Genomic DNA, 27,179 nt, shown 5'->3' with positions numbered 1-27,179 from the left:
GAACTGCCGTGACCACAGTGAGATCCCCTCTAGCACCTGGTGCAGTCCGTGTTTAGTGTCCGTGCCTGAACAGTAGGAGTTCGGTGCGGATGCCAAACTTTACTGTTCGGGTACACCCATCTCTAATCCTGGATGCCAATACAGTTGAAAGCAATGATGAAAGAGGGAGTGTCTGCTGATGCTTCCTCCTCCATCATTCTTCATCAGTGCCTGATGTCTCAGTGTACAGGGCACGATGACATCCCTGCATGTTGCCCACTACGCTGAGATATGCGAATATTTCAGAACGCTCGCAGCAGAGACCGGAGCACAGGGGAATGAGAAGGAAAGGTATTGGGTTTTTTTAATCAATGAGTACATTGTGGTGGCCATAATACTGTATGGGGATATATGGGGAGTGCATTATACTATATGGAGCACTTTGAGGGTGCATTATACCATATGGAGGACTATGGTGAGTGCACTACACTCACTATATGGAGGATTATGGGGTGCAGTATACAATATGGAGGACTATGGGGCTCATTATACTATATGGAGGTGTATGTGGGGGCTATTATAATATTTGGAGGGCTACGTGGAGGCCACTATAATATTTGGAGGGCTATGTGGGGGACATTACAATACTTGGTGAGCTATGTGGGACCCTTTATACTTTATGGAGGGCTATGTCAGGGCCATTATACTGCCATTACACTGTATACAAGCAATTATACAGTGCAAAGGTTTGTGTGGGGTCCATCATACTGTGTGTCGGCAATTATACAGTGTGGAGAGGTGTGGGGTCAGTTTGGCAATTAGAACTTCTGCTATGCAGCTCCATGATTTCTATGTATGCCCTGGCCGTGATGGAGACTTTTATCAATATAAAATCATTACTCAGTTTATAATAAAACTATTTAGGATAAATCTAATTCCACTGCACAAATACCGTATATGCATGGACAGCAGAGATGTAATGATTGCTTTAAACCTAGAAATATTACCATAACAAGGGGCACCTTGAAAGAAGGTTTCACCATCACCACAGACTGTGATTTATCAAATATAACCAGTGGCGTAACTACGAAGATATGGGACCCGATGCAAACTTTCAAATGGGCCCCCCCATGCCAAAATACACGCACATCTACGCTCCGTACACCTCGTACACGCGCGGCTCTGCACACCTCGTACACACGTCGCTCCTCATACACGCACATCTCCACTCCGTACACCTCATACACGTGCGAGTCCGCTCTGTACACCTCATACACGCGCGGCTCCGCTCCGTACACCTTGTACACGCGCGGCTCTGCTCCACACAACTCGTATACACGCAGCTCCGCCCCGTACAGCCGCAGCTCCTCTCTGTCCACCTCATACACATGCGGCTCTGCTCCGTACACACGGCTCCTCTCCGTCCACCTCATACACATGCAGCTCCGCTCCGTACACACACGGCTCCTCTCTGTACACCTCGTACACACACGGCTCTGCTCCGTACACCTCGTACACATACGGTTCCGCTCCGTACACCTCGGACACACGCGGCTCCGCTCCGTACACCTCGGACACACGCGGCTCCGCTCCGTACACCTCGGACACACGCGGCTCCGCTCCGTACACCTCGCACACACGCGGCTCCGCTCACCTCGTACCTACACGGCTCCACTCCGTACACTTCGCACACACGGCTCCGCTCCGTACACCTTGGACACACACGACTCTGCTCCGTACACCTCGGACACACATGGCTCCGCTCCGTACACCTCGCACACATGCGGCTCCACTCACCTCGTACCTACACGGCTCCGCTCCATACACTTCATACACACACAGCTCTGCTCAGTACACCTTGTACACACACGGCTCTGATACATCCACACTGTAAACCCCTCCTGACATCACACATAAACTTACCCTAATCCATCACCATGACAACCAGTACAGCAGAGTCCTGCAGACACTGAGGCCCCTGATCATGTGACCCCTGACTCCTCCCCTCGTGTGACCTCATCAAAGGTCCTGTGCGCACAGAACAGCAATCGCATCAGGCCAATTGCAGCCTGGCAGCCAATCAAAGCACGGAGCTGCACATCCAATGAGCAGCTGCAGCTCCCAGAGGCTGCTACTCCTCTGACACGCCCACTACACAGCTCACCTTCCAAGTGTAAACTCGCGATCAGGCCCCTAAGCATTCTGGGCCCCGTCGCAGCTGCCACCGACGCGACCGCGGTAGTTACGCCCCTAATTATAACATTACAAGTTTCTTGTACCTAATTTCATGAGATGGGTCATTGATCCAGGTAATTATTATTTTAATGTCACATTTGGGTTAGGAAATAACTTTTCCTGTAATGCAGGACAACTGCCAATTGAAGCAAGAGTTTTGGCTTTCCTTGGAATTTACACAAATGTAGAATACTATGTACAGTATTATTTGTGATTCAAATTCTGTATGAAGTATGAAAGACCTGCATAAAGGGGCAGGACTTAAGCCAATAAATTTGAGGGGTTTTCTAGACACACAGATTATTAAATCATTGTAAGGCTATGTGCCCACGTTGCAGAAATGTTGCGGAAATATCCGCAGCATTTCCGCTACTCCCGCAGCGGGAAAAACGCATGCGAATTCGTTTTTCACGTGATTTTCACGGTTCGGAATTCAAGCGCATTCCAAGCAATTTGAAGCATCGCTTGGATTGTGATTGACAGGTTGGTCACACTCGTCAAACATAGTGTTTGACAAGTTTGACCAACTTTTTACTATTGAGGCTGCCTGTGAAGCATCAATAGTAAAAGATAGAATGTAAAAAATAATTTTAAAAAATTTAAAAAAAAGGTTATTCTCACCTTCCGACGGCCCGATCTCCTCCGTGGCGCTCCCGGCCCCAGTAATGCTTAGCGTGAAGGACCAGAGATGACGTCACGCTCGTGACAGGGCGACGTCATCAACGGTATTTCGCGCAAAGCATTGCTGGGACCGGAAGGTGCCGGGCGCGTGGTGAAAGGCGGGAAAGAGTCCCGGGGCCACCGGAAGGTGAGTATATCACTATTTTTTATTTTTATTCTATTTTCTATAGGATTATAGTACCCAGGGCCTGGAGGAGAGTCTCCTCTCCTCCTGACCCTGCGTACCATCCGCACATTGAGCGCTCATTTTACACATGGTGGGCATAGCCACACGCGTAAAATGAGTGTTTCAATGCAATCCTATGAGTGCGGAATTGCCACGATTCCGCACAAAGAATGAGCATGCTGCGGATTTTACAGCGATGTGATTCCGTACTGGTAAAATCTGCAGCATTAGCACAGCATTGCGGAATCCCAGGTATTGGTACTTTTGGCAGTGTGGACAGGTGCCAAATCCTGCTGGAGAATGAAATTTCCATCTCCAAAAAGTTTTCAGCAGAGGGAAGCATGAAGTGCTCTAAAATTTCCTGGTAGACGGCTGAGCTGACTTTGGTCTTGATAAAACACAGTGGACCTACACCAGCAGATGACATAGCTCCCCAAACCATCACTGATTGTGGAAACGTCACACTAGACCTCAAGCTGCTTGGATTGTGTGTCTCTCCACTCTTACTCCAGACTCTGGGACCTTGATTTCCAAGGTCTAGTGTGAAGTATCCAGAATCAATGATGGTTTGGGTAGTCATGTCATCTGCTGGTCTAGGTACACTGTGCTTTATGAAGACCAAAGACAGCACAGCCATCTACCACAAAATTTTAGAGCACTTCATGCTTTCCTCTGCTGACAAGATTATTGGAGATGGAAATTTCATTCTCCAGCAGGACTTGGCACCTGTCCACACTGCCAAAAGTACCAATACCTGGTTTACAAACAACAGTATAACTGTGCTTGATTGGCCAGAAAACTCGCCTGACCTTAACCCCATAGAGAATCTATGGGGTATTGTCAAGAGAAAGATGAGAGACACCAGACCCAACAATGCAGACGAGCTGAAGGCTGCTAACAAAGCAACCTGGGCTTCTATAACCCCTCAGCAGTGCCACAGGCTGATCGCCTCCATGCCAAGCTGCATTGATGCAGTAATTGATGCAAAAGGAGCCCCGACCAAGTACTGAGTGCAATTACTGAACATACATTTCAGTAGGTTAACATTTCAGATTTTAAAATAATTTTTTCAAGCTGGTGTTATAAAGTATTCTAATTTACTGAGATAATGACTTTTGAGTTTTCATTGGCTGTAAGCCATAATCATCAAAATTAAGAGAAATAAACACTTGAAATAGATCACTCTGTAATGACTATATAATATATAAGTTTCACTTTTTGTATTGAAGAACTGAAATAAATTAACTTTTTGATGATATTCTAATTTTGTGAGATGCACCTGTATATGTAGTTAATTATAAATGTCCTGAAAAGAGGTAAAACTGCTTGACACTTTCACTCAAATTCACAACCAATATCTCTAGCAACTATCAAAGTTGATAATGATAAAGAGATTCAAACTCCATGGTAAAAACAGATGTTTATTGAAACTTAAAAAAATAAACAATAAAAAAACACAGGGGAGGAAACCTCCAAAAAGGGGAAGGAAACACGGGTAACAATAAATCCTAAAATTAGAAATGAGGGTCAGTCATACAGTGGGTATGGAAAGTATTCAGACCCCTTTACATTTTTCACTCTTTGTTTCATTGCAGCCAGGGCTGTGGAGTCGGTAAGCCAAACCTGCGACTCCCGACTCCTCAATTTCCCTTCCACCGACTCCGACTCACCGACTCCAACATATATTGCTTATATTTAAGTAAAAAATGTATTGTAGTACAATGTGAACATCAGACATTTAATCATTTTTATGATACAATAATCAAGACATTTAGATAGAACATAATATATACTGTATTTATTGGAATACAACTTTAGAACACAAAAAACTGTAATAAATTGTAAATATGTAATACACTATGTAATATCGATCACATATATATATACAGTATATATATAACACTATGTAATAAACTATGTAAGTGGCAAAAAACAGTTTTCAACAAAGACATACTAAATAACATTTGTGCAGTCTATGAATTTGTTCTAAGAAATAGAATTGCCTCCATCAGATCCTCCCTCATAGATGACCTCAAATCAGACCTAATAATTTCAAGGCCAGAGAACAACCTCTCTACACTAACTTGGTTTGGAGGCAAAGCCGTAACCACATGGGCAACATCTCTAACAATTTCCAAGTATAAAGGAATTGCCTCATGCACAGTCAGTTTTGATGAACGGTTGAATTTTTTTTTTTCTTTGAGAGCAAGTGAAACATTTTGCTGAAATATGGTCAATCTGCTTGCTATAGGAGGTGGAGTTAAATCTTTTTCCTTGCAGCAACGCTTTGCCTGCTCCATATCATCCAAATACTTATCAAAGTCAAACACCTCATCTGATGAGGATGAAGATATTGCAGCAGTAGCACTGTCAGGACCCAAGTCCTCTTACGCTTGGCAGTTCTCCTGTAGGCCACTCTTCCTAACTGCTACCTCAGTCAGAGCTTCTTTTGCTTTAGTAAGCTTTTGATCATCAAGCAATATACGATGACATGGGTCCACACAAACAGCTACCAGAAAAATTTTATTTTCCAATAACTGTGTCTCTCTCCGTTTCATTGAAGCAGAAATGCCATCTGCGATTAAATCTCCTCTTTGGGACAGGCAAAATAGCAAGTTCTTTCACTCCCTTATGAAAATTCCAGGAGTTAAATCCTCAGCTTGTAATTTTTTAGTCACGGTAAATAGGTGATTAAGAAATTCCTTCAATTCAGCCACCTGTGTCCATTGACCTTCATTTAGGGTTACCTGAGGGTTCGCCATATCTATAAGAAACGGTTTTAGCCAGGATCAAAACTAGGGGGGGGCAGAACCTCATACTGTTCCGCAGAATCTCATACTGCACACCTCAGCTGCTGCAGAACCTTACTAGGGGGGCCAGAACCTCATACTGTTCAGCAGAATCTCATACTGCACACCTCAGCTGCTGCAAAACCTTATACTGCACACACCTACACTTGAAAATAAAGCCTGCACCTTAAGATGTGGTGAATGCAGTCTATTTATTCCAACTATCAATTGATGTTGATGTGTTACTGAAGACGAGCAATGCCTGTCCTGGGCGTCCTTTTGGGCAGCTATGAGGTGTACCTGACTGGTAAAAAAAAAAGGAGTGTTAGTCTGTGTGCTATCCGGCTTTCATTCTTTTTGGTACAGATAAGATATGGATAGACAGATATGGATAAATGGATAGATAGAGCAGATTTCTAATCTGCTTTTGCTATTGAAAACATTATCTATGAGCTCCAAAACCTTTCAGGTGATGCGGTTTTTTAAAAAGCTGATCTGCTTTTGCAGCTGAAAAACGTATCCTCAAAAAACGCAGCAAAAACGCTGTGTGTGAATGTAGCCTTAGATCAGGAATAGAACAGCCATTTATAGGACATTTCATAACTTTCCCAAATTGCTATGAAAAAATATTCAGCACATTCTGCATTAAACTACTGTATCCAATTTATTATATATTTTAGGAGTCAGAGTCAGACCATTTTATACTGACTCCATCAAAATGAGCTCCGACTCCGACTCCACGACTCCGACTTCACAGCCCTGATTGCAGCCATTTGGTAAATTCAAAAAAGTTAATTTTTATCTCCCTAAGGCTGGTTTCACATTTGCGTTTTTTAGCGCTGGAAAAAAACGCATATGTGCGCATGCGTTTTTTCCCCTATATTTAACATGGGTGCGCATACCTGCGCGCTTGTAAGCGCATGTATGCGATTTTCATGCGCTGCGTTTTTTTGGGGTGTGCGTTTGTATTTTCCAGACGCAGCATGTTGCATTTTTTGGCCCTGCAAAAAAGCGCATGCGCACATATGCGCACGTTTTGCGATAAAAATGGCCATTATAGCCTATGGATGCGCATATGTGCGCACTGGCATGCTCATGTATGCGTTTTTTTGCATATGCGTATTTTTTTTTTAACCATGGAATTTAGGGGTTTGGGTTAGAGTTAGGGTTAGTTAAGGGGGTTTAGGGTTAGGGTTAGGGTCAGGGTTAGGGTTGGGGTTTGGGTCAGGGTTAGGGTTAAGTATGGTTTGGTTAAGGGTTAGGGTCAGGGTTAGGGTCAGGATTAGGGTTAAGTATGGTTTGGTTAAGGGTTAGGGTCAGGGTTAGGGTTAGGGTCAGGGTTAGGGTCAGGGTTAGGGTTAAGTATGGTTTTGTTAAGGGTTAGGGTCAGGGTTAGGGTCAGGATTAGGGTTAAGTATGGTTTGGTTAAGGGTTAGGGTCAGGGTTAGGGTTAGTTAGGGTTTAGGGTTTGGGTTAGGGTTAAGTATGATTTGGTTAAGGGTTAGGGTCAGGGTTAGGGTTAGGGTCAGGGTTAGGGTTAGTAAAGTCATGGTTTGGGTTAGTGTGAGGGGCCACCTAATGTTGGAAAAAAACGCAAACGCGGTAAAAACGCACTAAAAACGCATACAAACGCATAAAAACGCTGCGTTTTTTTCATGCATGCTCATAAAAATGCTTGAAAAAAACGCAGCAGTTGTATGCTTTTGTATGCGTTTTTTCAATGCGTTTTTTTGCGGGAAAAACGCGCTGCAAAAAAAAGCAAGTGTGAAACTAGCCTAATGCACACTCTGCACCCCATCTTGACTGAAAAACCCCCCAGAAATGTAGAAATTTTTGCAAATTTATTAAAAAAGAAAAACTGAAATAACACATGGTCATAAGTATTCAGACCCTTTGCTCAGACTCTCATATTTAAGTCACATGCTGTCCATTTCCTTGTGATCCTCCTTGAGATGGTTCTACTCCTTCATTGGAGTCGAGCTGTGTTTAATTAAACTGATAGGACATGATTTGTAAAGGCACACACCTGTATATATAAGACCTGACAGCTGACAGTGCATGTCAGACCAAATGAGAATCATGAGGTCAAAGGAACAGGCCAAGGAGCTCAGAGAGAGAATTGTGGCAGGCACAGATCTGGCCAAGGTTACAAAAGAATTTCTGCAGTACTCAAGGTTCCTAATGGCGCAGTGGCCTCTATAATCCTTAAATGGAAGAAGTTTGGGATCACCAGAAATCTTCCTAGACCTGGCCATCCAGCCAAACTCAGCAATTGTGGGAGAAGAGCCTTGGTGAGAGAGGTAAAGAAGAACTCCAAGATCACTGTGGCTGAGCTCCAGATATGCAGTACGGAGATGGGAGAAAGTTCCATAAAGTCACTACATGCCTAAGTTTTTGGCTCCAGTAGGTATACATGCTCAAAAATAATGCACATTTGTTCTGCCAGCACCATTTTCGTCTATGGTCTTGTCGGGGTTTTGCGGGAGGGGTTCAGACATAAGCACTGATGTGGCCACCAAGCAGGTGCAGGAACGCAATGTGAAAGCACCCTAGGACCACAGGCTCAACAGTATTGTGCTAAAATAATAAAAATGTAAAGAAGCACAAAGTGCTTGCTCACACAGAAATAACTTGTAAGCTCTAATTTACATTCAAGTTTCCTGATGCATTTCATATAATTTAACATGTTGTGTACTGAATGTGTCGGCATCATACTCCATCATACTCCACAAACAAAGGTTGGTGATATTCAGTCTAGAATATTACAAAAATATCTTCCTAGAGCTTCTGGTCAGAGGAATAAGGGTTTTAGAAGTATACTTCCCTAAATGCAGAATTCTTCATTTTAATGGAAGCCATTGACAGAAAGACCTGAAGCCTTGTAATAATGGATGACTACACAATGTAATATTCATAGTGAAGGGTACATCGTCTAAAGCACGATGAGGTGGAGGTTCTTAAAGGTTTCATTAATTAATTTTGTATTTAGTTCAGTCTCATGTGTAGTGCTCAGAATTTGCTTTTTATCTTTACCATCATGGCATGAGTTTACAATGGAAGCCATAATGATGTTGCCAACCCATCGTTCCATGTACCCAGTTACTGACAAGGTCTGATATTTTAACACCAATAATACTGTAGCTTTGCAGACTATCGTGCTATTCTTACCTTTAAATAACTCCCATAAAAAATGTTATCCTCTTAATATATTGCAATCATCATATTATACAGCACTGTGTACTTACAATTGCTCATTGTGCCTTTCTACCCAGCTAATTTTTCTCTTCCATTTATAACATCACATGCTTAAAAACAGAATAGGTGAATCCTTCTAAGCTCCATGTAGAAACAGGTAGTCTCTTCTCCTTGCATGAGTCATCCCCCTCTTTAATTCATGACCCAGCTATTCTGCTCCAAGCCCTGCCAGGGACTTTTGCAGTGACTTATTACTGACTCATACAGGGAAAATTGACCTCCTGCTTCTACATAGAGCTTAGAAGGATTCAGCTAGTCAGTTTTTAATCAAGTGATGAAATAGACACAATGGAAAAGAGAAGAATTAGCTGGGTAGAAAGGCAAAATTAGCAATTGTAAGTACACAGTGCTATATAAAATTATGATTGCAGTATACTAAAGGGAAACTGTCAACAGTAAAAACGCTATTGGCCTGCAGATATGGGGTTAATCTGCAGGTTAATAGCGTTACTAACCTGCCTGGGGCCTGCACGTAGCTGAACGCTGCAGAACTCTATTATCCCAACCAGCATTTGGTTTCAGTCATGGGGGCGGGAGCGCCGCTGATTCAGTCACTACTCTGAGTATACAGAGCGGCTGCTGTAACTGCCCCCTCGACATTGACTGACAGTTCCTCTGCATTGAGGCCAGCTGTCAGTCAGGGTCGGGGACGCAGTTACAGCCGCCTCTCTGTATTCTCAGAGCAGTAACTGAACCAGTGCCGCAGCCGTCGCCTTGACTGAGTAAAGATGAACTTGGCACTCAAGTGGTAGATACGAAAAAGAAGGCTTTAATGCAGGTATGACAGTACAGGTATTTAACACAGACGTTTTGGTCCACATGGACCTTCATCAGAATACACGCTGTAGTAATAACTGGCGTAGTGGACACAGTGTCCAAATAGTGGAAGCCGTAGAGATGGTGATCCTGGAAAGCACAGTGCGGTGCTAGCGACACGAATGCGGAATCCACGGCTTGTTCAGAGGCACGCTAGCACCGCACTGTGCTTTCAAGGATGTTAAACACCTGTACTGTCATACCTGCATTAAAGCCTTCTTTTTTGTATCTACCACTTGAGTACTAAGTTCATCTTTACATTATAAGGTTTGGGACCCTACTTGTCTACCTATTATCTAGGATTGCTGTTCTTTCTCTTGTCCCCTTGATTGAAACCGTATTCTGTTGGGGAGAATAAAGTTCATTTTCTTCCCACGTCGTTCGGGTAAGTGCAGGCGCAGGGCACATTAGTAACGCTATTAACCTGTAGATTAAGCCCATACTGTATTTGTAGGTTAATAGTGTTTTTTTTCTGGTGACAGACTCCCTTTAAGAGGATAAAAACTTTGATGGTAGTGCTTCTTTACGAATATTGGAAACCTTGATGGAAACCCTGAGATCGCTGTGTAACTCTGCTACACCACTGGCCATCTCTTTCGTCAAACCTAGGTCTGCTACATTGCTTTGCTTTATCTTTGTACCAGCTCTGCCATGAATTCTGAGACTAATTCAGCTCCAGCATATCGCAGAGTTAGCTCTGCTATGCCGTTAATCAAGTTTTGATGCTGAACTTCTTGAGTCATTCGGCTCTACACTGATTTCTCGTCACTGAATCAACTCTGCCTCTTTACTGTCGAGTTCCGCTACCCCCATTGTTATGACTTAGTTCTGCTACATCGAATACACTGTGTGACGGTGTGTGTAACAGAGCATGAAGGGACACCAGGCCGAAGAACAATCCATTGGGATTTATTGAGACAGGGAGCATAGAACATAAAATATCAATAGCGTCTCTTAGAGTCCACAATGAGTCCACACCAAGAGGGAAACAGTTCCGGGGGTACCACCTGGAAATCCGACGCCAGGAAAAAGACAAAATAATCCTGGGATGAGTTCAATGGATCCAACAGATGAGGGACATAACACCATTCCACGTGGCAGCTTTTAAATCTCCACATACGGGCACTAGGATCTCGCCTCAGCATAAGATCTTAGCCCCTGGCCCGTCAACACCCAACTGCCTGGGCCAAACATGTGTCTATTGTTCTGTGTCCTGGGATCCAACCCTGCATGGAAAAGGGCTCCCACCTACTTTTGACTAGGTGGCTAACTTAAACTTAACTTAAAAAAAAGTGGTGTTGTAAAAATGAGAAATCGCTGTTTAACTTTTAACCCTTATAACTTCCTAACAAAAAAAATTTTGGTTCCAGCATTGTGCTGATGTAAAGTAAACATGTGGGAAATGTTACTTATTAAGTATTTTATGTGACATATCTCTGTGATTTAAGGGCATGAAAATTCAAAGCTGGAAAATGTTAAAAATTTTCGCCAAATTTCCGTTTTTTTCACAAATAAAAGCAAGTCATATCAAAGAAATGTTACCACTATCAAGAAGTACATTATGTCATGAGAAAACAAAGTTAGAATCACCGGGATCCATTGAAGCGTTCCAGAGTTGTTACCTTATAAAAGGACAGTGGTCAGAATTGTAAAAATTGGCCTGGGCATGAACGTGCAAACCACCCTTGGGGGTAAAGGGGTTAAACTACTTTGTAAATGGAGTAGGGTGAAATCTGCAATTAATTCTTCACTTAACACATGCAGTTCATAACCAAATCTTTAGCGGAATTTTTCCGCAACATGTGAACATGGCCTTACAAATCTCCATAGAACTTGATGAGCACGCAATGCCATCTCCTATCTCAGTAATAGCAAAGTCTGTATTCACTGAAGACACATTTTGCCTGTGAATTGAGAATTAATTAATGTTCAGTCCAGACGGAGATAGAGGGTTTCTCTGATAAGATAAATTACAAAGTTTCTTATTTCCATGTGTGTTATTGATTTATTAGGCTATGGTCACACCACCGTGTACTCCACATCTGAGAAAATCAGTCCGATTAGAGTGCGTAGTCGGTCTGACCAGAGTGTGTTCAGAGATGGATCCGTTTTCCTCAGAGATAGAAAAAAAACCTTTCTCCACCCTCCTCTATAATGTCAGTCCAAGAAAACTGGACCGTGGTCAGATATTTTCTATTGACCCATAGAGTTGAATGGGTGAATGCATCTCCGACTCTGGGGGGCACATCATGCATGCTGTGATTTTTTTCCTCGGACCGACTCAAACAGTTGAAAACCAAATTGAAAGAGACACTGGAATTTCAAGGAATCATCTCCTACATTACAAAACTAAATAAGAAAGTGACCAGATACCTCGAGTTATCACCTGCAATCCAAATCTGGAAGTGTTAAGGGGTGCTGCACGAATATTGCAACCTGTATTACAAAAACATGCCCGATTAAAATCTTTATTTCCAGACCCCCCACTTCTGTGTTTTAGGAAGCCCCCAAATCTAAGAAGCATCATTGTCAGAAGCTCCCTGTCCTCTCCAACAGTAACAGGAATGTTTCCCTGCAACAAGAAAAAATGTAAATGCTGTCCATTCATAATGACCAAAGATCCCCAACTCACATCAGGACCACAAGATCCCAGGTACTTTCAGCTGCATCACATCTAATGCGGTATAGTTAATTATATGTACCAAATGTCCAACTGGGGGTCCACATGTGGGGGAGACAGGACAAAAGCTTAAAACAAGGATGAATTCTCATCACCACTCAATAAAGAAAAAAGAATCTGCCTGTGGTCAAACATATTTGTAGCCCTGATCACAGCATCAAGGACATTAAATTGCTCATATTGCAACTTCACATCCTAGAGAGACAGAAGCGTCTGGGAGTACAAACTTATGATGACCTTTGACACAGGAAGCAATTGTTCAGAGCGGCCTATCACGTTCACTAATCACAGTCATTCTATGTGTAAGTGTACGTGTGTAGCCCATTCACTATCTCCATCTATCCCTCACTCCCTCAAGATGGCTGGCCCTTCATTGTAAATAGTACACCATTGTAAATACACACCTGTACTTTGTATCTCCCCCACCTCATTGCAGATTGTAAGCTCTCACGAGCAGGGTCGGCTTATTTTGATTTCATTATTGTATTGTTAATGTTGTCACTTATGACTTATGTTTGGAACTGTTAAACTGTAAAGCGATGCGGAATATGTTGGCGCTATATAAATAAAGATTATTATTATTATTATGTGTAGCATGGATTTATGTCTTTTTACATCAATTGAGGAATTTGCTCCTCAATCCTCGTGGGGGCATCACCACGATGGACCAAACCTCAATTCACAGGACAATCAAACTTTTACACTCCTTATCTATGAACTGTTCCAATTTTTACTGCCACAACTGTTCTCTCCCCATCCCACATTGATAGTTCTGCTTCACGTCACTTGTCTTATCTATTTCATTATTCCTGGGTCCTCTTGTGCATGAATATGTGACTCTCCAGATTTTGTGCTAGTCTATGCTTGATGTAGAGACCTGAGTAGTCTCGAAAGCTTGCAATTTGTTACCATGTCTCAGTTAGCCATTACAAGGTATCAACCACTGAAGACTCTCAAACTGTGATTTTTTTATGGATACTACACATCTATGGATATTACACATCTATGGATACTACACATCATGCCCACAGTTGTCGTACGGATGATATATAAAGTAATTGTGACAGATAGAAGCTGCACTGTTGATTTAGAATCATCTGTGGTTAGCTCAGCCCCAAGGGATACTGGGAAAGTTGTTATTGTGTCATGGACATCCAAGAGAAAGGTGTGTGTTAGAGACTCTCCTGTCAGACTGAAATCAGACAAGCTGTATAGATCAGTTCTTCCTGGGAAGCAATTGCAGTAATCATAGAAGTAGTCAGGAGCATCTTTATTAGCTCAAGATAGAAGTGAGAGAGCTACAGCACAGGACTCATCCTCCTGTGAAGAGAAGCTATCTGTAAACAGACTATCATACAGTTGTGTGCAAAAGTATTGACACCCCTGCAATTTTGTCAGATAATACTGTTTCTTCCTGAAAATGATTGCAAACACAAATTCTTTGGTATTATTATCTTCAATTAATTTGTCTTAAATGAAAAAAACACAAAAGAGAATGAAACTAAAAGCAAAACATTGATCATTTCACACAAAACTCCAAAAATGGGCCAGACAAAAGTATTGGCACCCTCAGCCTAATACTCGGTTGCACAACCTTTAGCCAAAATAACTGCGACCAACCGTTTCCGGTAACCATCAATGAGTTTCTTACAATGCTCTGATGGAATTTTAGACCATTCTTCTTTGGCAAACTGCTCCAGGTCCCTGATATTAGAAGGGTGTCTTCTCCAAACTGCCATTTTTAGATCTCTCCACAGGTGTTCTATGGGATTCAGGTCTGGACTCACTGCTGGCCACCTTAGAAGTCTCCATTGCTTTCTCTCAAACCATTTTCTAGTGCTTTTTGAAGTGTGTTTTGGGTCATTGTCCTGCTGGAAGACCCATGACCTCTGAGGGAGACCCAGCTTTCTCACACTGGGCCCTACATTATGCTGCAAAATTTGTTGGTAGTCTTCAGACTTCATAATGCCATGCACACGTTCAAGCAGTCCAGTGCCAGAGGCAGTAAAGCAACCCCAAAACATCAGGGAACCCCCAGCCATGTTTGACTGTAGGGACCGTGTTTTTTTCTTTGAATGCCTCTTTTTTTCTCCTGTAAACTCTATGTTGATGCCTTTGCCCAAAAAGCTCTACTTTTGTCTCATCTGACCAGAGGACATTCTTCCAAAACCTTTTAGGCTTTTTCAGGTAAGTTTTGGCAAACTCCAGCCTGGCTTTTTTATGTCTCGGGGTAAGAAGTGGGGTCTTCCTGGGTGTCCTACCATACAGTCCCTTTTCATTCAGACGCCGACGGTTAGTACGGGTTGACACTGTTGTACCCTCGGACTGCAGGGCAGCTTGAACTTGTTTGGATGTTAGTCGAGGTTCTTTATCCACCATCCGCACAATCTTGCGTTGAAATCTCTTGTCAATTTTTCTTTTCCGTCCACATCTAGGGAGGTTAGCCACAGTGCCATGGGCTTTAAACTTCTTGATGACACTGCGCACGGTAGACACAGGAACATTCAGGTCTTTGGAGATGGACTTGTAGCCTTGAGATTGCTCATGCTTCCTCACAATTTGGTTTCTCAAGTCCTCAGACAGTTCTTTGGTCTTCTTTCTTTTCTCCATGCTCAATGTGGTACACAGACACAAGGACACAGGACAGAGGTTGAGTCAACTTTAATCCATGTCAACTGGCTGCAAGTGTGATTTAGTTATTGCCAACACCTGTTAGGGGCCACAGGTAAGTTACAGGTGCTGTTAATTACACAAATTAGAGAAGCATCACATGATTTTTCGAACAGTGCCAATACTTTTGTCCACCCTCTTTTTTATGTTTGGTGTGGAATTATATCCAACTTGGCTTTAGGACAATTCTTTTTGTGTTTTTTCATTTAAGACAAATTAAATGAAGATAATAATACCAAAGAATTTGTGTTTGCAATCATTTTCAGGAAGAAACTGAGTATCAGCTGACAGAATTGCAGGGGTGTCAATACTTTTGGCCACAACTGTATATGTTGATGAAGCATCGCATGAAGAGAAATGATTCTGTGCGATGAAATGAAGCTTGAATAAAACGCCTATAACCAACTTCAGCTCAGAACTGTGCCATAGCTGTGTACCTGTAAACCTTTACCTCTCCTCTACTGTGAAGAATTATAATTAATGGGTGCCCTGAGTAAGGCTAAGTGCACACATACTTTTTTGCCCTGCAGATTTTTCCGCGCAGAATTGAAGAAATCCGCAGGTCAAATGACCTGCATTTTTCCTGCGGATTTCTTCCTTTTTTCTTGCGGTTTTTGTGTGGTTTTCCCCTGCGGATTTCCCCCTGCGGATTTGGAGAATGGAGCAGGTGGAAAACCGCACAAAAGAAGTGACATGCTGCATATTTTGAACCACAAGAAAACCGCGTGGAAAAATCCGCAGCGTCTGCACAGCGGTTTTTTTTCTATTGATTAACATGCTACTGTACATCACAATGCGGATATGCAGCGTTTCTGCGCGGTAAAATCCGCTGCGGATCCGCTGGAAATCTGCATCGTGTGCACATGGCCTAATGATTTCTCCAGGATTCCAAATAGAACTCATGCTTCCTTTGTATCGCCTTCATATACTGAGTGATAGTGTGCATGCAATAGAATGCACGGCCATTTTTTGGAAACACATTGATAAATCAAAGCCAAAATATTGATATTTTTATCATTCCGTAAACATAAACTTCACCACATCAGCACTAAAATAAGTTGTATCAGCACTAGCGATGTACTCAGAGCCCCAAATATTCCAGTGTGCGGGGGAACATCATTCCTGCAGAACTGACTCAAATACCGGGTGATGCAGCACAGAAATAAAGTGATTATTATTCAGAATAGGAATGAATAAGTACGAGACAAATGCTGTTTATTCCCCAAAGCTGCAGCGTTCCCGTCTCAGAGGTAAGGCTGGGGCTCACAATTGAGGTTCTTGGAGTAAACCCACAAACCAGAATACAAAAAGTGACCTGCTTACACCAAGTCTGTAATATTTTTTTTTATCTTGTTGCTTTCCAAAGTCTTATGTTTTGATTTTAGCAGTCATCCAAGCCAACACTCTCCCAGGATACCCCGAACGCTTCTTCTGCAACCTATGGCAATCCAAGTCACTTGTGGAGGAGAGCAGCAATGACAGGTAACGTTGAGGGCTCACTGGACAGCTGAGAAAGTTACCAGAATTATTTGCCTCCTATTTGTTCCTTCTTCCAATGCTGACAATTTCTAAGTCAAAAGATAGCACCAAAATATAAAAACTCACCACCCCATAATCCAAAAAAATAAAGGGCCCGATTCATCATTTTCATTTTTTAAGTCATTTTTTTTAGTTTGTGGTTTTTGCTGATGTTTTTGGGGCCAAATTCATAAAAGTGGTGCACGCAATTCATGAAATTTGCACAATGCAACAAATTGTCTTTTTCTTCTGTTTCTATCTCATTTTGCAACTCTTTAGGGGAAAGACTCAAAACGGCAGAAAAAAAAGTGCCAAAATAATGGGCATAAATAAAATCACTTTGGTTGGTGAAGGTGTTGAGGCTGGAGCAGAGTTGCCCCAATTTAGTGACTTTTAAAAAAGCTGCGTTTTTCATGAGTTTGTCTAAAACATCGGGAAAAGCCACATTAACGTATAAATCAGAAAACTAACTAAACCACAAGAGACAACTTCCAAGAAGACAGAAATCGTTTGATGAATTTGCTGCAAATCCCAAAGTTACTAACTGAGAAATATTCACTCCAAGAAACTGATGAAAGTGCAATGAGGAGTGGGACGTTAGTGGTGGCTTACAATGCGGCCCTGCTACACGGCACATGACTGCGTCGCTCCGTGGGACCTCATGTGACAATTATCGAAGCGTGAAGCCTTCCGGATTGTTGTTCGCTGCTCACCAATGACTCGCAATTTGCCATCATACACCACAATGTGAGTCATGTGTGACTCGGACCCTAATGAGACCCGTGAGAGATTGTTGTGTGGGGCAATTTTTGAAGCCCATAAAATTGATTGTACAAAGGCCAAATCTCATAATATGTCACATAATATGAAGTAAAAGAAACTGATCCTCAAGCAACACAGCACAAGCTCTGCCGACTTCTCTGGGCTACAATAATACAGCAATATATGGTAATTACACTGGGCAAAAGTCAAAACCAGTGACCACATTCAGAGGATGCTGAGTGGTGTGTATTACGTGTATAATCAGTATATCCTAATGAATAGGGAGAGGCGTGCACTGTTACAGCAGAAAATAGGAACAGGTACACACAGTGCATGGAAGGACATAGTATAAGATGTGAACAGTACATAGCAGTATACAGGGTCAGGTGTACAGTATATAGCTGTATACAAGGTCAGGTGTACAGTATATAGCAGTATACAAGGTCAGGTGTACAGTATATAGCGGTATACAGGGTCAGTGTACAGTATATAGCTGTATACAAGGTCAGGTGTACAGTATATAGCAGTATACAAGGTCAGGTGTACAGTATATAGCGGTATACAGGGTCAGGTGTACAGTACATAGCAGTATACAGGGTCAGGTGTACAGTACATAGCAGTATACAGGGTCAGGTGTACAGTATATAGCAGTATACAGGGTCAGGTGTACAGTATATAGCGGTATACAGGGTCAGTGTACAGTATATAGCGGTATACAAGGTCAGGTGTACAGTATATAGCAGTATACAGGGTCAGGTGTACAGTACATAGCAGTATACAGGGTCAGGTGTACAGTATATAGCAGTATACAGGGTCAGGTGTACAGTATATAGCGGTATACAGGGTCAGGTGTACAGTATATAGCGGTATACAAGGTCAGGTGTACAGTATATAGCGGTATACAGGGTCAGTGTACAGTATATAGCGGTATACAAGGTCAGGTGTACAGTATATAGCAGTATACAGGGTCAGGTGTACAGTACATAGCAGTATACAGGGTCAGGTGTACAGTATATAGCAGTATACAGGGTCAGGTGTACAGTATATAGCAGTATACAGGGTCAGGTGTACAGTATATAGCGGTATACAGGGTCAGTGTACAGTATATAGCGGTATACAAGGTCAGGTGTACAGTATATAGCAGTATACAGGGTCAGGTGTACAGTACATAGCAGTATACAGGGTCAGGTGTACAGTATATAGCAGTATACAGGGTCAGGTGTACAGTATATAGCGGTATACAGGGTCAGTGTACAGTATATAGCGGTATACAAGGTCAGGTGTACAGTATATAGCAGTATACAGGGTCAGGTGTACAGTACATAGCAGTATACAGGGTCAGGTGTACAGTATATAGCAGTATACAGGGTCAGGTGTACAGTATATAGCGGTATACAGGGTCAGGTGTACAGTATATAGTGGTATACAAGGTCAGGTGTACAGTATATAGCAGTATACAGGGTCAGGTGTACAGTACATAGCAGTATACAGGGTCAGGTGTACAGTATATAGCGGTATACAAGGTCAGGTGTACAGTACATAGCAGTATACAGGGTCAGGTGTACAGTACATAGCGGTATACAGGGTCAGGTGTACAGTATATAGCGGTATACAAGGTCAGGTGTACAGTATATAGCAGTATACAGGGTCAGGTGTACAGTACATAGCAGTATACAGGGTCAGGTGTACAGTATATAGCTGTATACAAGGTCAGGTGTACAGTATATAGCAGTATACAGGGTCAGGTGTGCAGTATATAGCGGTATACAGGGTCAGGTGTACAGTATATAGCGGTATACAAGGTCAGGTGTACAGTATATAGCAGTATACAGGGTCAGGTGTACAGTACATAGCAGTATACAGGGTCAGGTGTACAGTATATAGCGGTATACAAGGTCAGGTGTACAGTATATAGCAGTATACAGGGTCAGGTGTACAGTATATAGCGGTATACAGGGTCAGGAGTGCAGTACATAGCGGTATACAGGGTCAGGTATACAGTATATAGCGGTATACAGGGTCAGGTGTACAGTACATAGCAGTATACAGGGTCAGGTGTGCAGTACATAGCGGTATACAGGGTCAGGTGCACAGTATATAGCAGTATACAGGGTCAGGTGTACAGTATATAGCGGTATACAGGGTCAGGTGTGCAGTACATAGCGGTATACAGGGTCAGGTATACAGTATATAGCGGTATACAGGGTCAGGTGTACAGTACATAGCAGTATACAGGGTCAGGTGTGCAGTACATAGCGGTATACAGGGTCAGGTGCACAGTATATAGCAGTATACAGGGCAGGTGTACAGTATATAGCAGTATACAGGGCAGGTGTACAGTATATAGCAGTATACAGGGCAGGTGTACAGTATATAGCAGTATACAGGGCAGGTGTACAGTATATAGCAGTATACAGGGCAGGTGTACAGTATATATTGTGTACATGTCAATTCTTTCTGTGGATTCCGCTGCGGTTTGCCATCTCCTCTAATGTGGAGATGAAAAACCGCAGGGCAAAACCGCAGAGCAATCCGCAGGTAAAACCGCAGGTCTTTTGACCTGCAGATTTACCTGCGGATTTTCCAAAATCCGCGCAGCCAAATCCGCACCCCAATCCGCAGCGTGTGCACATACCCTTATTGTGCCCCTTACAGCTTATTTAGCCATAGTGGTTTCCTCCTATTTCTAGCATGTTTATTCCCATACGGTATATATTGTGCACAGGTCCTATTCAGGATGGTAATAAACGTCTCCCATTTTCTTTGTGTATTTTTATGTCTCAGGATATCGTCCCAGTTAATTGCACCAAGATCATCTCTCATCCGTTGGAAATTTGCCATCCTGAAGTTTAGTGTCCTTGTAACCCCTCTACTACACATCTTATTAAAGGATACATGAAAACTTATTATTTTGTGATCACTATTACCCAAGTGACCCTCAACCCTTACATTTGATATGCGGTCTGGCCTGTTGGTTAATATTAGGTCTAGCAGTGCCCCCCCTCTTGTTGGGTCCTGAACCAGTTGTGAAAGGTAATTGTCTCTCATAGTTGTCGACCCCCTTCTACAGCAGATTCAGCTTGAAAAAGGCATGTTCGTGCCGAAACGTTGAGGAAGATAATCTATCTTTCAATTGGGTCATCTTTTGTTTTTACTTTTTTGTATGGTGGTGGTATTTGCCTCATTGGTCTACATTGGATAATAAAATTTTCATTTGAGTGCTCAAGCTTTTTTGTTATTGTGGTATACAGGGTCAGGTGTACAGTATATAAAAGTATACAGAGTCAGGTGTACAGTATATAGCAGTATACAGAGCAGGTGTGCAAAATATAGCAGTATACAGGGTCAGGTGTGCAGTATATACAGTAGCAGTATACAGGGTCAGGTGTACAGTATTTAGCAGTATACAGGGCAGGTGTACAGTATATAACAGTATATAGAGGTATACAAGGTAGGTGTACAGGATATATCAGAACACAGGATCAGGTGTACAGTATATTGCAGTACATAGGGTCAGGTGTACAGTATATAGCAGTATACATGGTCAAGTGTGCAGTATATAGTGGTACACTGGGTCAGGTGTACAGTATATAGCAGTATACATGGTCAGGTGTACAGTATATAGCAGTATACAGAGCAGGTGTGCAATATATAGCAGTTTACAGGGTCAGGTGTACAGTATATAGCAGTATACAGGGTCAGGTGTACAGTATACAACAGTATATAGAGGTATACAGGGTAGGTGTACAGGATATATCAGAACACAGGATCAGGTGTACAGTATATTGCAGTATATAGCGGTATACAGGGCAGGTGTGCAGTATATAGCAGTATACAGGGTCGGGTGTGCAGTATGTAGCAGTACACAGGATCAGGTGTAAAGTATATAGTGGTATACAGGGTCAGGTGTGCAGTATATAGCGGTATACAGGGTCAGGTGTGCAGTATATAGCGGTATACAGGGCAGGTGTGCAATACACAGCAGTACACAGGATCAGGTGTGCAGTATATAGCGGTATACAGGGCAGGTGTACAGTATATAGCAGTACACAGGATCAGGTGTGCAGTATATAGCAGTATACAGGGCAGGTGTACAGTATATAACAGTATACAGGGCAGGTGTACAGTATGCAGCAGTATACAGGGTCAGGTGTGCAGTATATAGCGGTATACAGGGTCAGGTGTACAGTATATCGCAGTATACAGGGCAGGTGTACAGTATATAGCAGTACACAGGATCAGGTGTGCAGTATATAGCGGTATACAGGGCAGGTGTACAGTATATAGCAGTACACAGGATCAGGTGTGCAGTATATAGCAGTATACAGGGCAGGTGTACAGTATATAGCAGTATACAGGGCAGGTGTGCAATATACAGCAGTACACAGGATCAGGTGTGCAGTATATAGCGGTATACAGGGCAGGTGTACAGTATATAGCAGTACACAGGATCAGGTGTGCAGTATATAGCAGTATACAGGGCAGGTGTACAGTATATAGCAGTATACAGGGCAGGTGTACAGTATGCAGCAGTATACAGGGCAGGTGTACAGTATATATAGCAGTATACAGGGCAGGTGTACAGTATATTGCAGTATATAGCGGTATACAGGGCAGGTGTACAGTATATAGCGGTATACAGGGCAGGTGTACAGTATATAGCAGTACACAGGATCAGGTGTACAGTATATAGCAGTATACAGGGCAGGTGTACAGTATATAGCAGTACACAGGATCAGGTGCACAGTATATAGCAGTATACAGGGCAGGTGCAATATATTGCAGTATGTAGCAGTATACAGGGCAGGTGTAGTATGTAGCAGTATACAGGGCAGGTGTGCAGTATATAGCGGTATACAGGGCAGGTGTACAGTATATAGCAGTACACAGGATCAGGTGCACAGTATATAGCAGTACACAGGATCAGGTGTACAGTATATAGCAGTATACAGGGCAGGTGTACAGTATATAGCAGTACACAGGATCAGGTGCACAGTATATAGCAGTACACAGGATCAGGTGTACAGTATATAGCAGTATACAGGGCAGGTGTGCAGTATATAGCGGTATACAGGGCAGGTGTACAGTATATAGCAGTACACAGGATCAGGTGCACAGTATATAGCAGTACACAGGATCAGGTGTACAGTATATAGCAGTATACAGGGCAGGTGTACAGTATATAGCAGTACACAGGATCAGGTGCACAGTATATAGCAGTATACAGGGCAGGTGCAATATATTGCAGTATGTAGCAGTATACAGGGCAGGTGTAGTATGTAGCAGTATACAGGGCAGGTGTGCAGTATATAGCAGTACACAGGATCAGGTGCACAGTATATAGCAGTATACAGGGCAGGTGCAATATATTGCAGTATGTAGCAGTATACAGGGCAGGTGTGCAGTATATAGCGGTATACAGGGCAGGTGTACAGTATATAGCAGTACACAGGATCAGGTGCACAGTATATAGCAGTATACAGGGTCAGGTGCACAGTATATAGCAGTATACAGGGTCAGGTGTACAGTATATAGCAGTATACAGGGCAGGTGTGCAGTATATAGCAGTATACAGGGCAGGTGTACAGTATATAGCAGTATACAGGGCAGGTGCAGTATATTGCAGTATGTAGCAGTATACAGGGCAGGTGTAGTATGTAGCAGTATACAAGGCAGGTGTACAGTATATAGGAGTATACAGGGTCAGGCTCGGGGTCTCACCTATACACAGCTGGATGACATAAGCGTAGTAGGACCAGCACACGATGATGGAGATGAAGAGCACCGGGATCCAGTACAGACACCTCCTGCACCTCCGCTTCACGCTGCTAGGGCCGGACGGCGCCATCATCCAGCCGGGGCCTCGTCATGGGCGGGGAAGGTGAGGAGAGGTGCCCGCTGCCTGGTGCCCACAGTCCGGGCAATGCAGGAGCGGTGCGGTGTACGAGTGTTTGTGTGTCCCGGCCCCGCCCCCGCTCCGCCCTCCTGCTCCTCTCCGCCAGTCTCTGCAGCCTCTGCACTTACTGCTGGTGTGCCGCGTGCTATTGCTGGCAGAGCCACCTCACCATGGCCGCACGTCCCGTCCTCCGTGTCACACACGGTATGGCGCCTCTCCGGGGCTGGCGCAGCGGCTGGAGGCGGTGAGGGCTTCTCTAGAACTTCCAACTGCGACCATTACGATTCCTGAGGAGTCGGGCGGTGATTAGTTACTTGTAGTCGGGTGACACTGTGCCTTGTGTCATGGAGGAAGCGTCAATCATTGGGACTGACATGGCGCCGAGCTGTCTCCTGCGGACTATGGCCGTGTGCCGGAGCACCGGGGATAGTACCGGGAATACTCTGCTTACTTTTGTCTCTACAAAAGGCCGGTTTTACATTAGCGTTTTTTTGCACAATTTTCCCACTCACCCCCAGTACAGGGGGGATTCAGGGGGGTCCTTCCCTTCATAGACCCTAAATCTGTGGTTTTACCCTGAGGTACTCTCGGACAGTTTTATTCCGTACTTAGACCTCGTAATACCTCGTCATACATAGCGACGCACCAGTGATCCCGACAACAATATGACCTTGTCAGGATCGCTGGTGTGTCGCTACATGATCGCTGGTGAGCTGTCAAACTGGCAGATCTCAGCAGCGATCAGGACAGCGACACGTGGGTAACAAGCACGCATCGCTTAGTTACCCGCTGTGTACCTTAGATACTAGCGTGCTGGCGCTGGAATCTGGTATCCAAGGTACACAGCGGGTTTCTAAGTGTGACGCGCACGCTTAGTTACCCGCGGTTTACCTTGGATACCAGCTCGCTGATCAATGGTCTCCCGCTGCCACACGCAGCCATGCGTGCTGGCCAGCGGGAGACCAACGATCAAAAAAATGTACAGGGCATTCGAGCACGATCAGCGATACCCGGCGGGGGGGCGGTCACTGATACAGTTGTGGCCAAAAGTATTGACACCCCTGCAATTTTGTCAGGTAAAACTCAGTTTCTTCCTGAAAATGATTGCAAACACAAATTCTTTGGTAAACGAGGAGGGGGTGTTGCATTGTATGTTAGAAACGCGTATATCTGCACAGAGATTGAAGCTTCAGAGACTGGGAGTTCTGTGGAAACTGTTTGGGTAAGAATACAAGGACAGAACAATGGAAAGGACACCATTGTAGGCATTTACTACAGGCCGCCTGTGCAAGCTGCAGATATGGATGAACTCTTTATGCATCAAATGGCCAAGTTCTCCAAAAAATATGACATAGTTGTCATGGGAGATTTCAACTATCCAGACATTTGTTGGGAATCTCTCTCAGACAAAACAAACAGGTCAAGGAAATTCTTATCCTCTCTTGCTGACAACTTTATCTTCCAAAAGGTAGGGGAGAAAACAAGGGGAACTGCTACCTTGGATCTAATCCTTATAAACAGGGAGGAAATGGTTGAGGAGGTAAAAGTGGCTGGAACCCTAGGAGGTAGCGACCATGCTATTTTAGAATTTTGGATTACTTGAGGCGGAAGACCTGTGAAGACTCAGACGTCAAGGTTAGATTTCAGAAAGGCAGATTTTAAGGGATTCAGAAAGATAATTGGAGGAATCCAATGGCTGGATATCCTTAAAGACAAAAATGTCCAGGAAGGATGGGAAATCTTGAAAAATGAAATTCTCAAAGCACAGTTGTTAACAATTCCGAAAAGAGGGAAGAATAGGAAGCATTTAAGGAAACCAGGATGGGTGAACACAGAACTTAAGCACATGCTAAAAAGGAAGAAAAAAATGTTTATAAAATGGAAAGAGGGAGGCATATCTAAAGAAGAATATAATGCTGTCTGCAGAATCTGCAGGGCACAAATCAAATTAGCTAAAGCTGAAAATGAATTGAGGCTTGCAAGAAATGTCAAAAGCAATAATAAAGGATTTTGGGGATATGTCAAAAGTAAAAGAAAAGTCAAAGATGCTATAGGATTTTTACAGGATGAAATTGATGAAATGGTAAGACAGGATGTTGAGAAGGCTGAACTTTTAAATTCCTATTTTGCATCTGTTTTCTCTCAGAAAGGAAATGTAACACCAACTGTTATTCACTGTCCTATTAAGGGAATAGAAGAATCCAGGATATCTATAAACAGAAAGATAGTGAGGAAACACTTAGCTAACCTAAATGAATTCAAGTCTCCAGGTCCAGATGAATTACACCCCAGAGTACTGAAGGAGATAGCAGAAGAAATTTCTGAACCACTCTCCATAATCTTTGAAAATTCTTGGAGAACAGGAGAAGTGCCAGAAGACTGGAGAAGAGCAAATGTTGTTCCTATCTTCAAAAAGGGGAAGAAGGTGGACCCAGGCAACTATAGGCCGGTGAGTCTGACTTCTATACCAGGAAAGATCTTTGAACAAATTATTAAACAACATGTAAGTCAATACCTGGATAAGAATGAAGTGATCAGAGTCAGCATGGGTTTGTAACTAATAAGTCATGTCAGACTAACTTAATTTCCTTCTATGACGGTATCACTGATTGGGTGGATCAAGGAAATGCTGTAGATATAGTATATCTTGACTTCAGCAAAGCATTTGACAAAGTCTCTCATACAATCCTTATTGAAAAAATGACTAAGTATGGAATGGACAAGGCAACTGTTAGGTGGATTCATAGCTGGCTTAGTGATCGGACCCAAAGAGTGGTCGTAAATGGCTGCACATCCAGTTGGAAGAATGTCTCAAGTGGGGTACCACAGGGCTCTGTCCTGGGCCCTGTATTGTTCAACATCTTTATCAACGATTTGGATGAAGGAATTGAGGGTAAACTGATTAAATTTGCTGATGACACAAAGCTAGGAGGGATAGCTAATACTAGAGAAGAGAGAGAGAGGATTCAAAAAGATTTAAATAAACTGGAGAAGTGGGCAGTAACTAACAGAATGGTTTTTAACAGGGAGAAATGCAAAGTACTACATCTGGGCAATAAAAATGAAAAAAGCATATATAGAATGGGAGGAATAGGGCTAAGTGACAGCACATGTGAAAAAGACTTGGGTATACTAATAGATCACAGACTGAATATGAGTCAACAGTGTGATGCAGCAGCAAAAAAGGCAAATGCAATTCTAGGATGTATTAACAGAAGCATACAGTCTAGATCACGTGAAGTCATTATTTCCCTCTACTCCTCTTTGGTCAGACCTCATCTGGAATATTGTGTCCAGTTTTGGGCACCACATTTTAAAAAAGACATCAACAAACTGGAGCAAGTTCAGAAAAGAGCGACCAGAATGGTGACCGGTCTGCAAACCCTGTCTTATGAGGAAAGGTTGCAGGATTTGGGAATGTTTAGTTTGCAAAAGAGAAGACTGAGAGGAGACTTAATTGCTGTCTACAAATATCTAAAGGGCTGTCACATTGTAGAAGGCTCAACTTTATTCTCATTTGCACAAGGAAAGACTAGAAGCAATGGGATGAAACTGAATGGGAGGAGACACAGATTAGATATTAGAAAAAACTTTTTGACAGTTAGAGTGATCAATGAGTGGAACAGGCTGCCACGAGAAGTGGTGAGTTCTCCTTCAATGGAAGTCTTCAAACAGAGGCTGGACAGACATCTGACTGGGATGATTTAGCGAATCCTGCTTTGAGCAGGGGGT

General features: G+C 43.1%; 1 protein-coding gene across 1 annotated transcript in view; it reads right to left on the bottom strand.

Annotated features, from left to right (window-relative positions):
• ZDHHC2 (zDHHC palmitoyltransferase 2) overlaps positions 1–23,522 on the bottom strand; it is a 142,088-nt gene extending 118,566 nt beyond the window's left edge. Inside the window, exon 1 of the mRNA XM_073583611.1 lies at positions 23,273–23,522. Within this exon, the coding sequence (XP_073439712.1) occupies positions 23,273–23,402 (130 nt within the window). The 5' untranslated portion in view covers positions 23,403–23,522. The remainder of the gene's footprint in view (positions 1–23,272) is intronic.
• Positions 23,523–27,179: the final 3,657 nt, after the last annotated feature.

Source organism: Dendrobates tinctorius, unplaced genomic scaffold, assembly GCF_039654945.1.
Source record: "Dendrobates tinctorius isolate UK_male_01 unplaced genomic scaffold, ASM3965494v1 ptg000079l, whole genome shotgun sequence".
Taxonomy (NCBI): domain Eukaryota; kingdom Metazoa; phylum Chordata; class Amphibia; order Anura; family Dendrobatidae; genus Dendrobates; species Dendrobates tinctorius.
The sequence above is the reverse complement of the archived record's forward strand: the minus strand, read 5'-3'. Positions and strand labels throughout refer to the sequence as shown.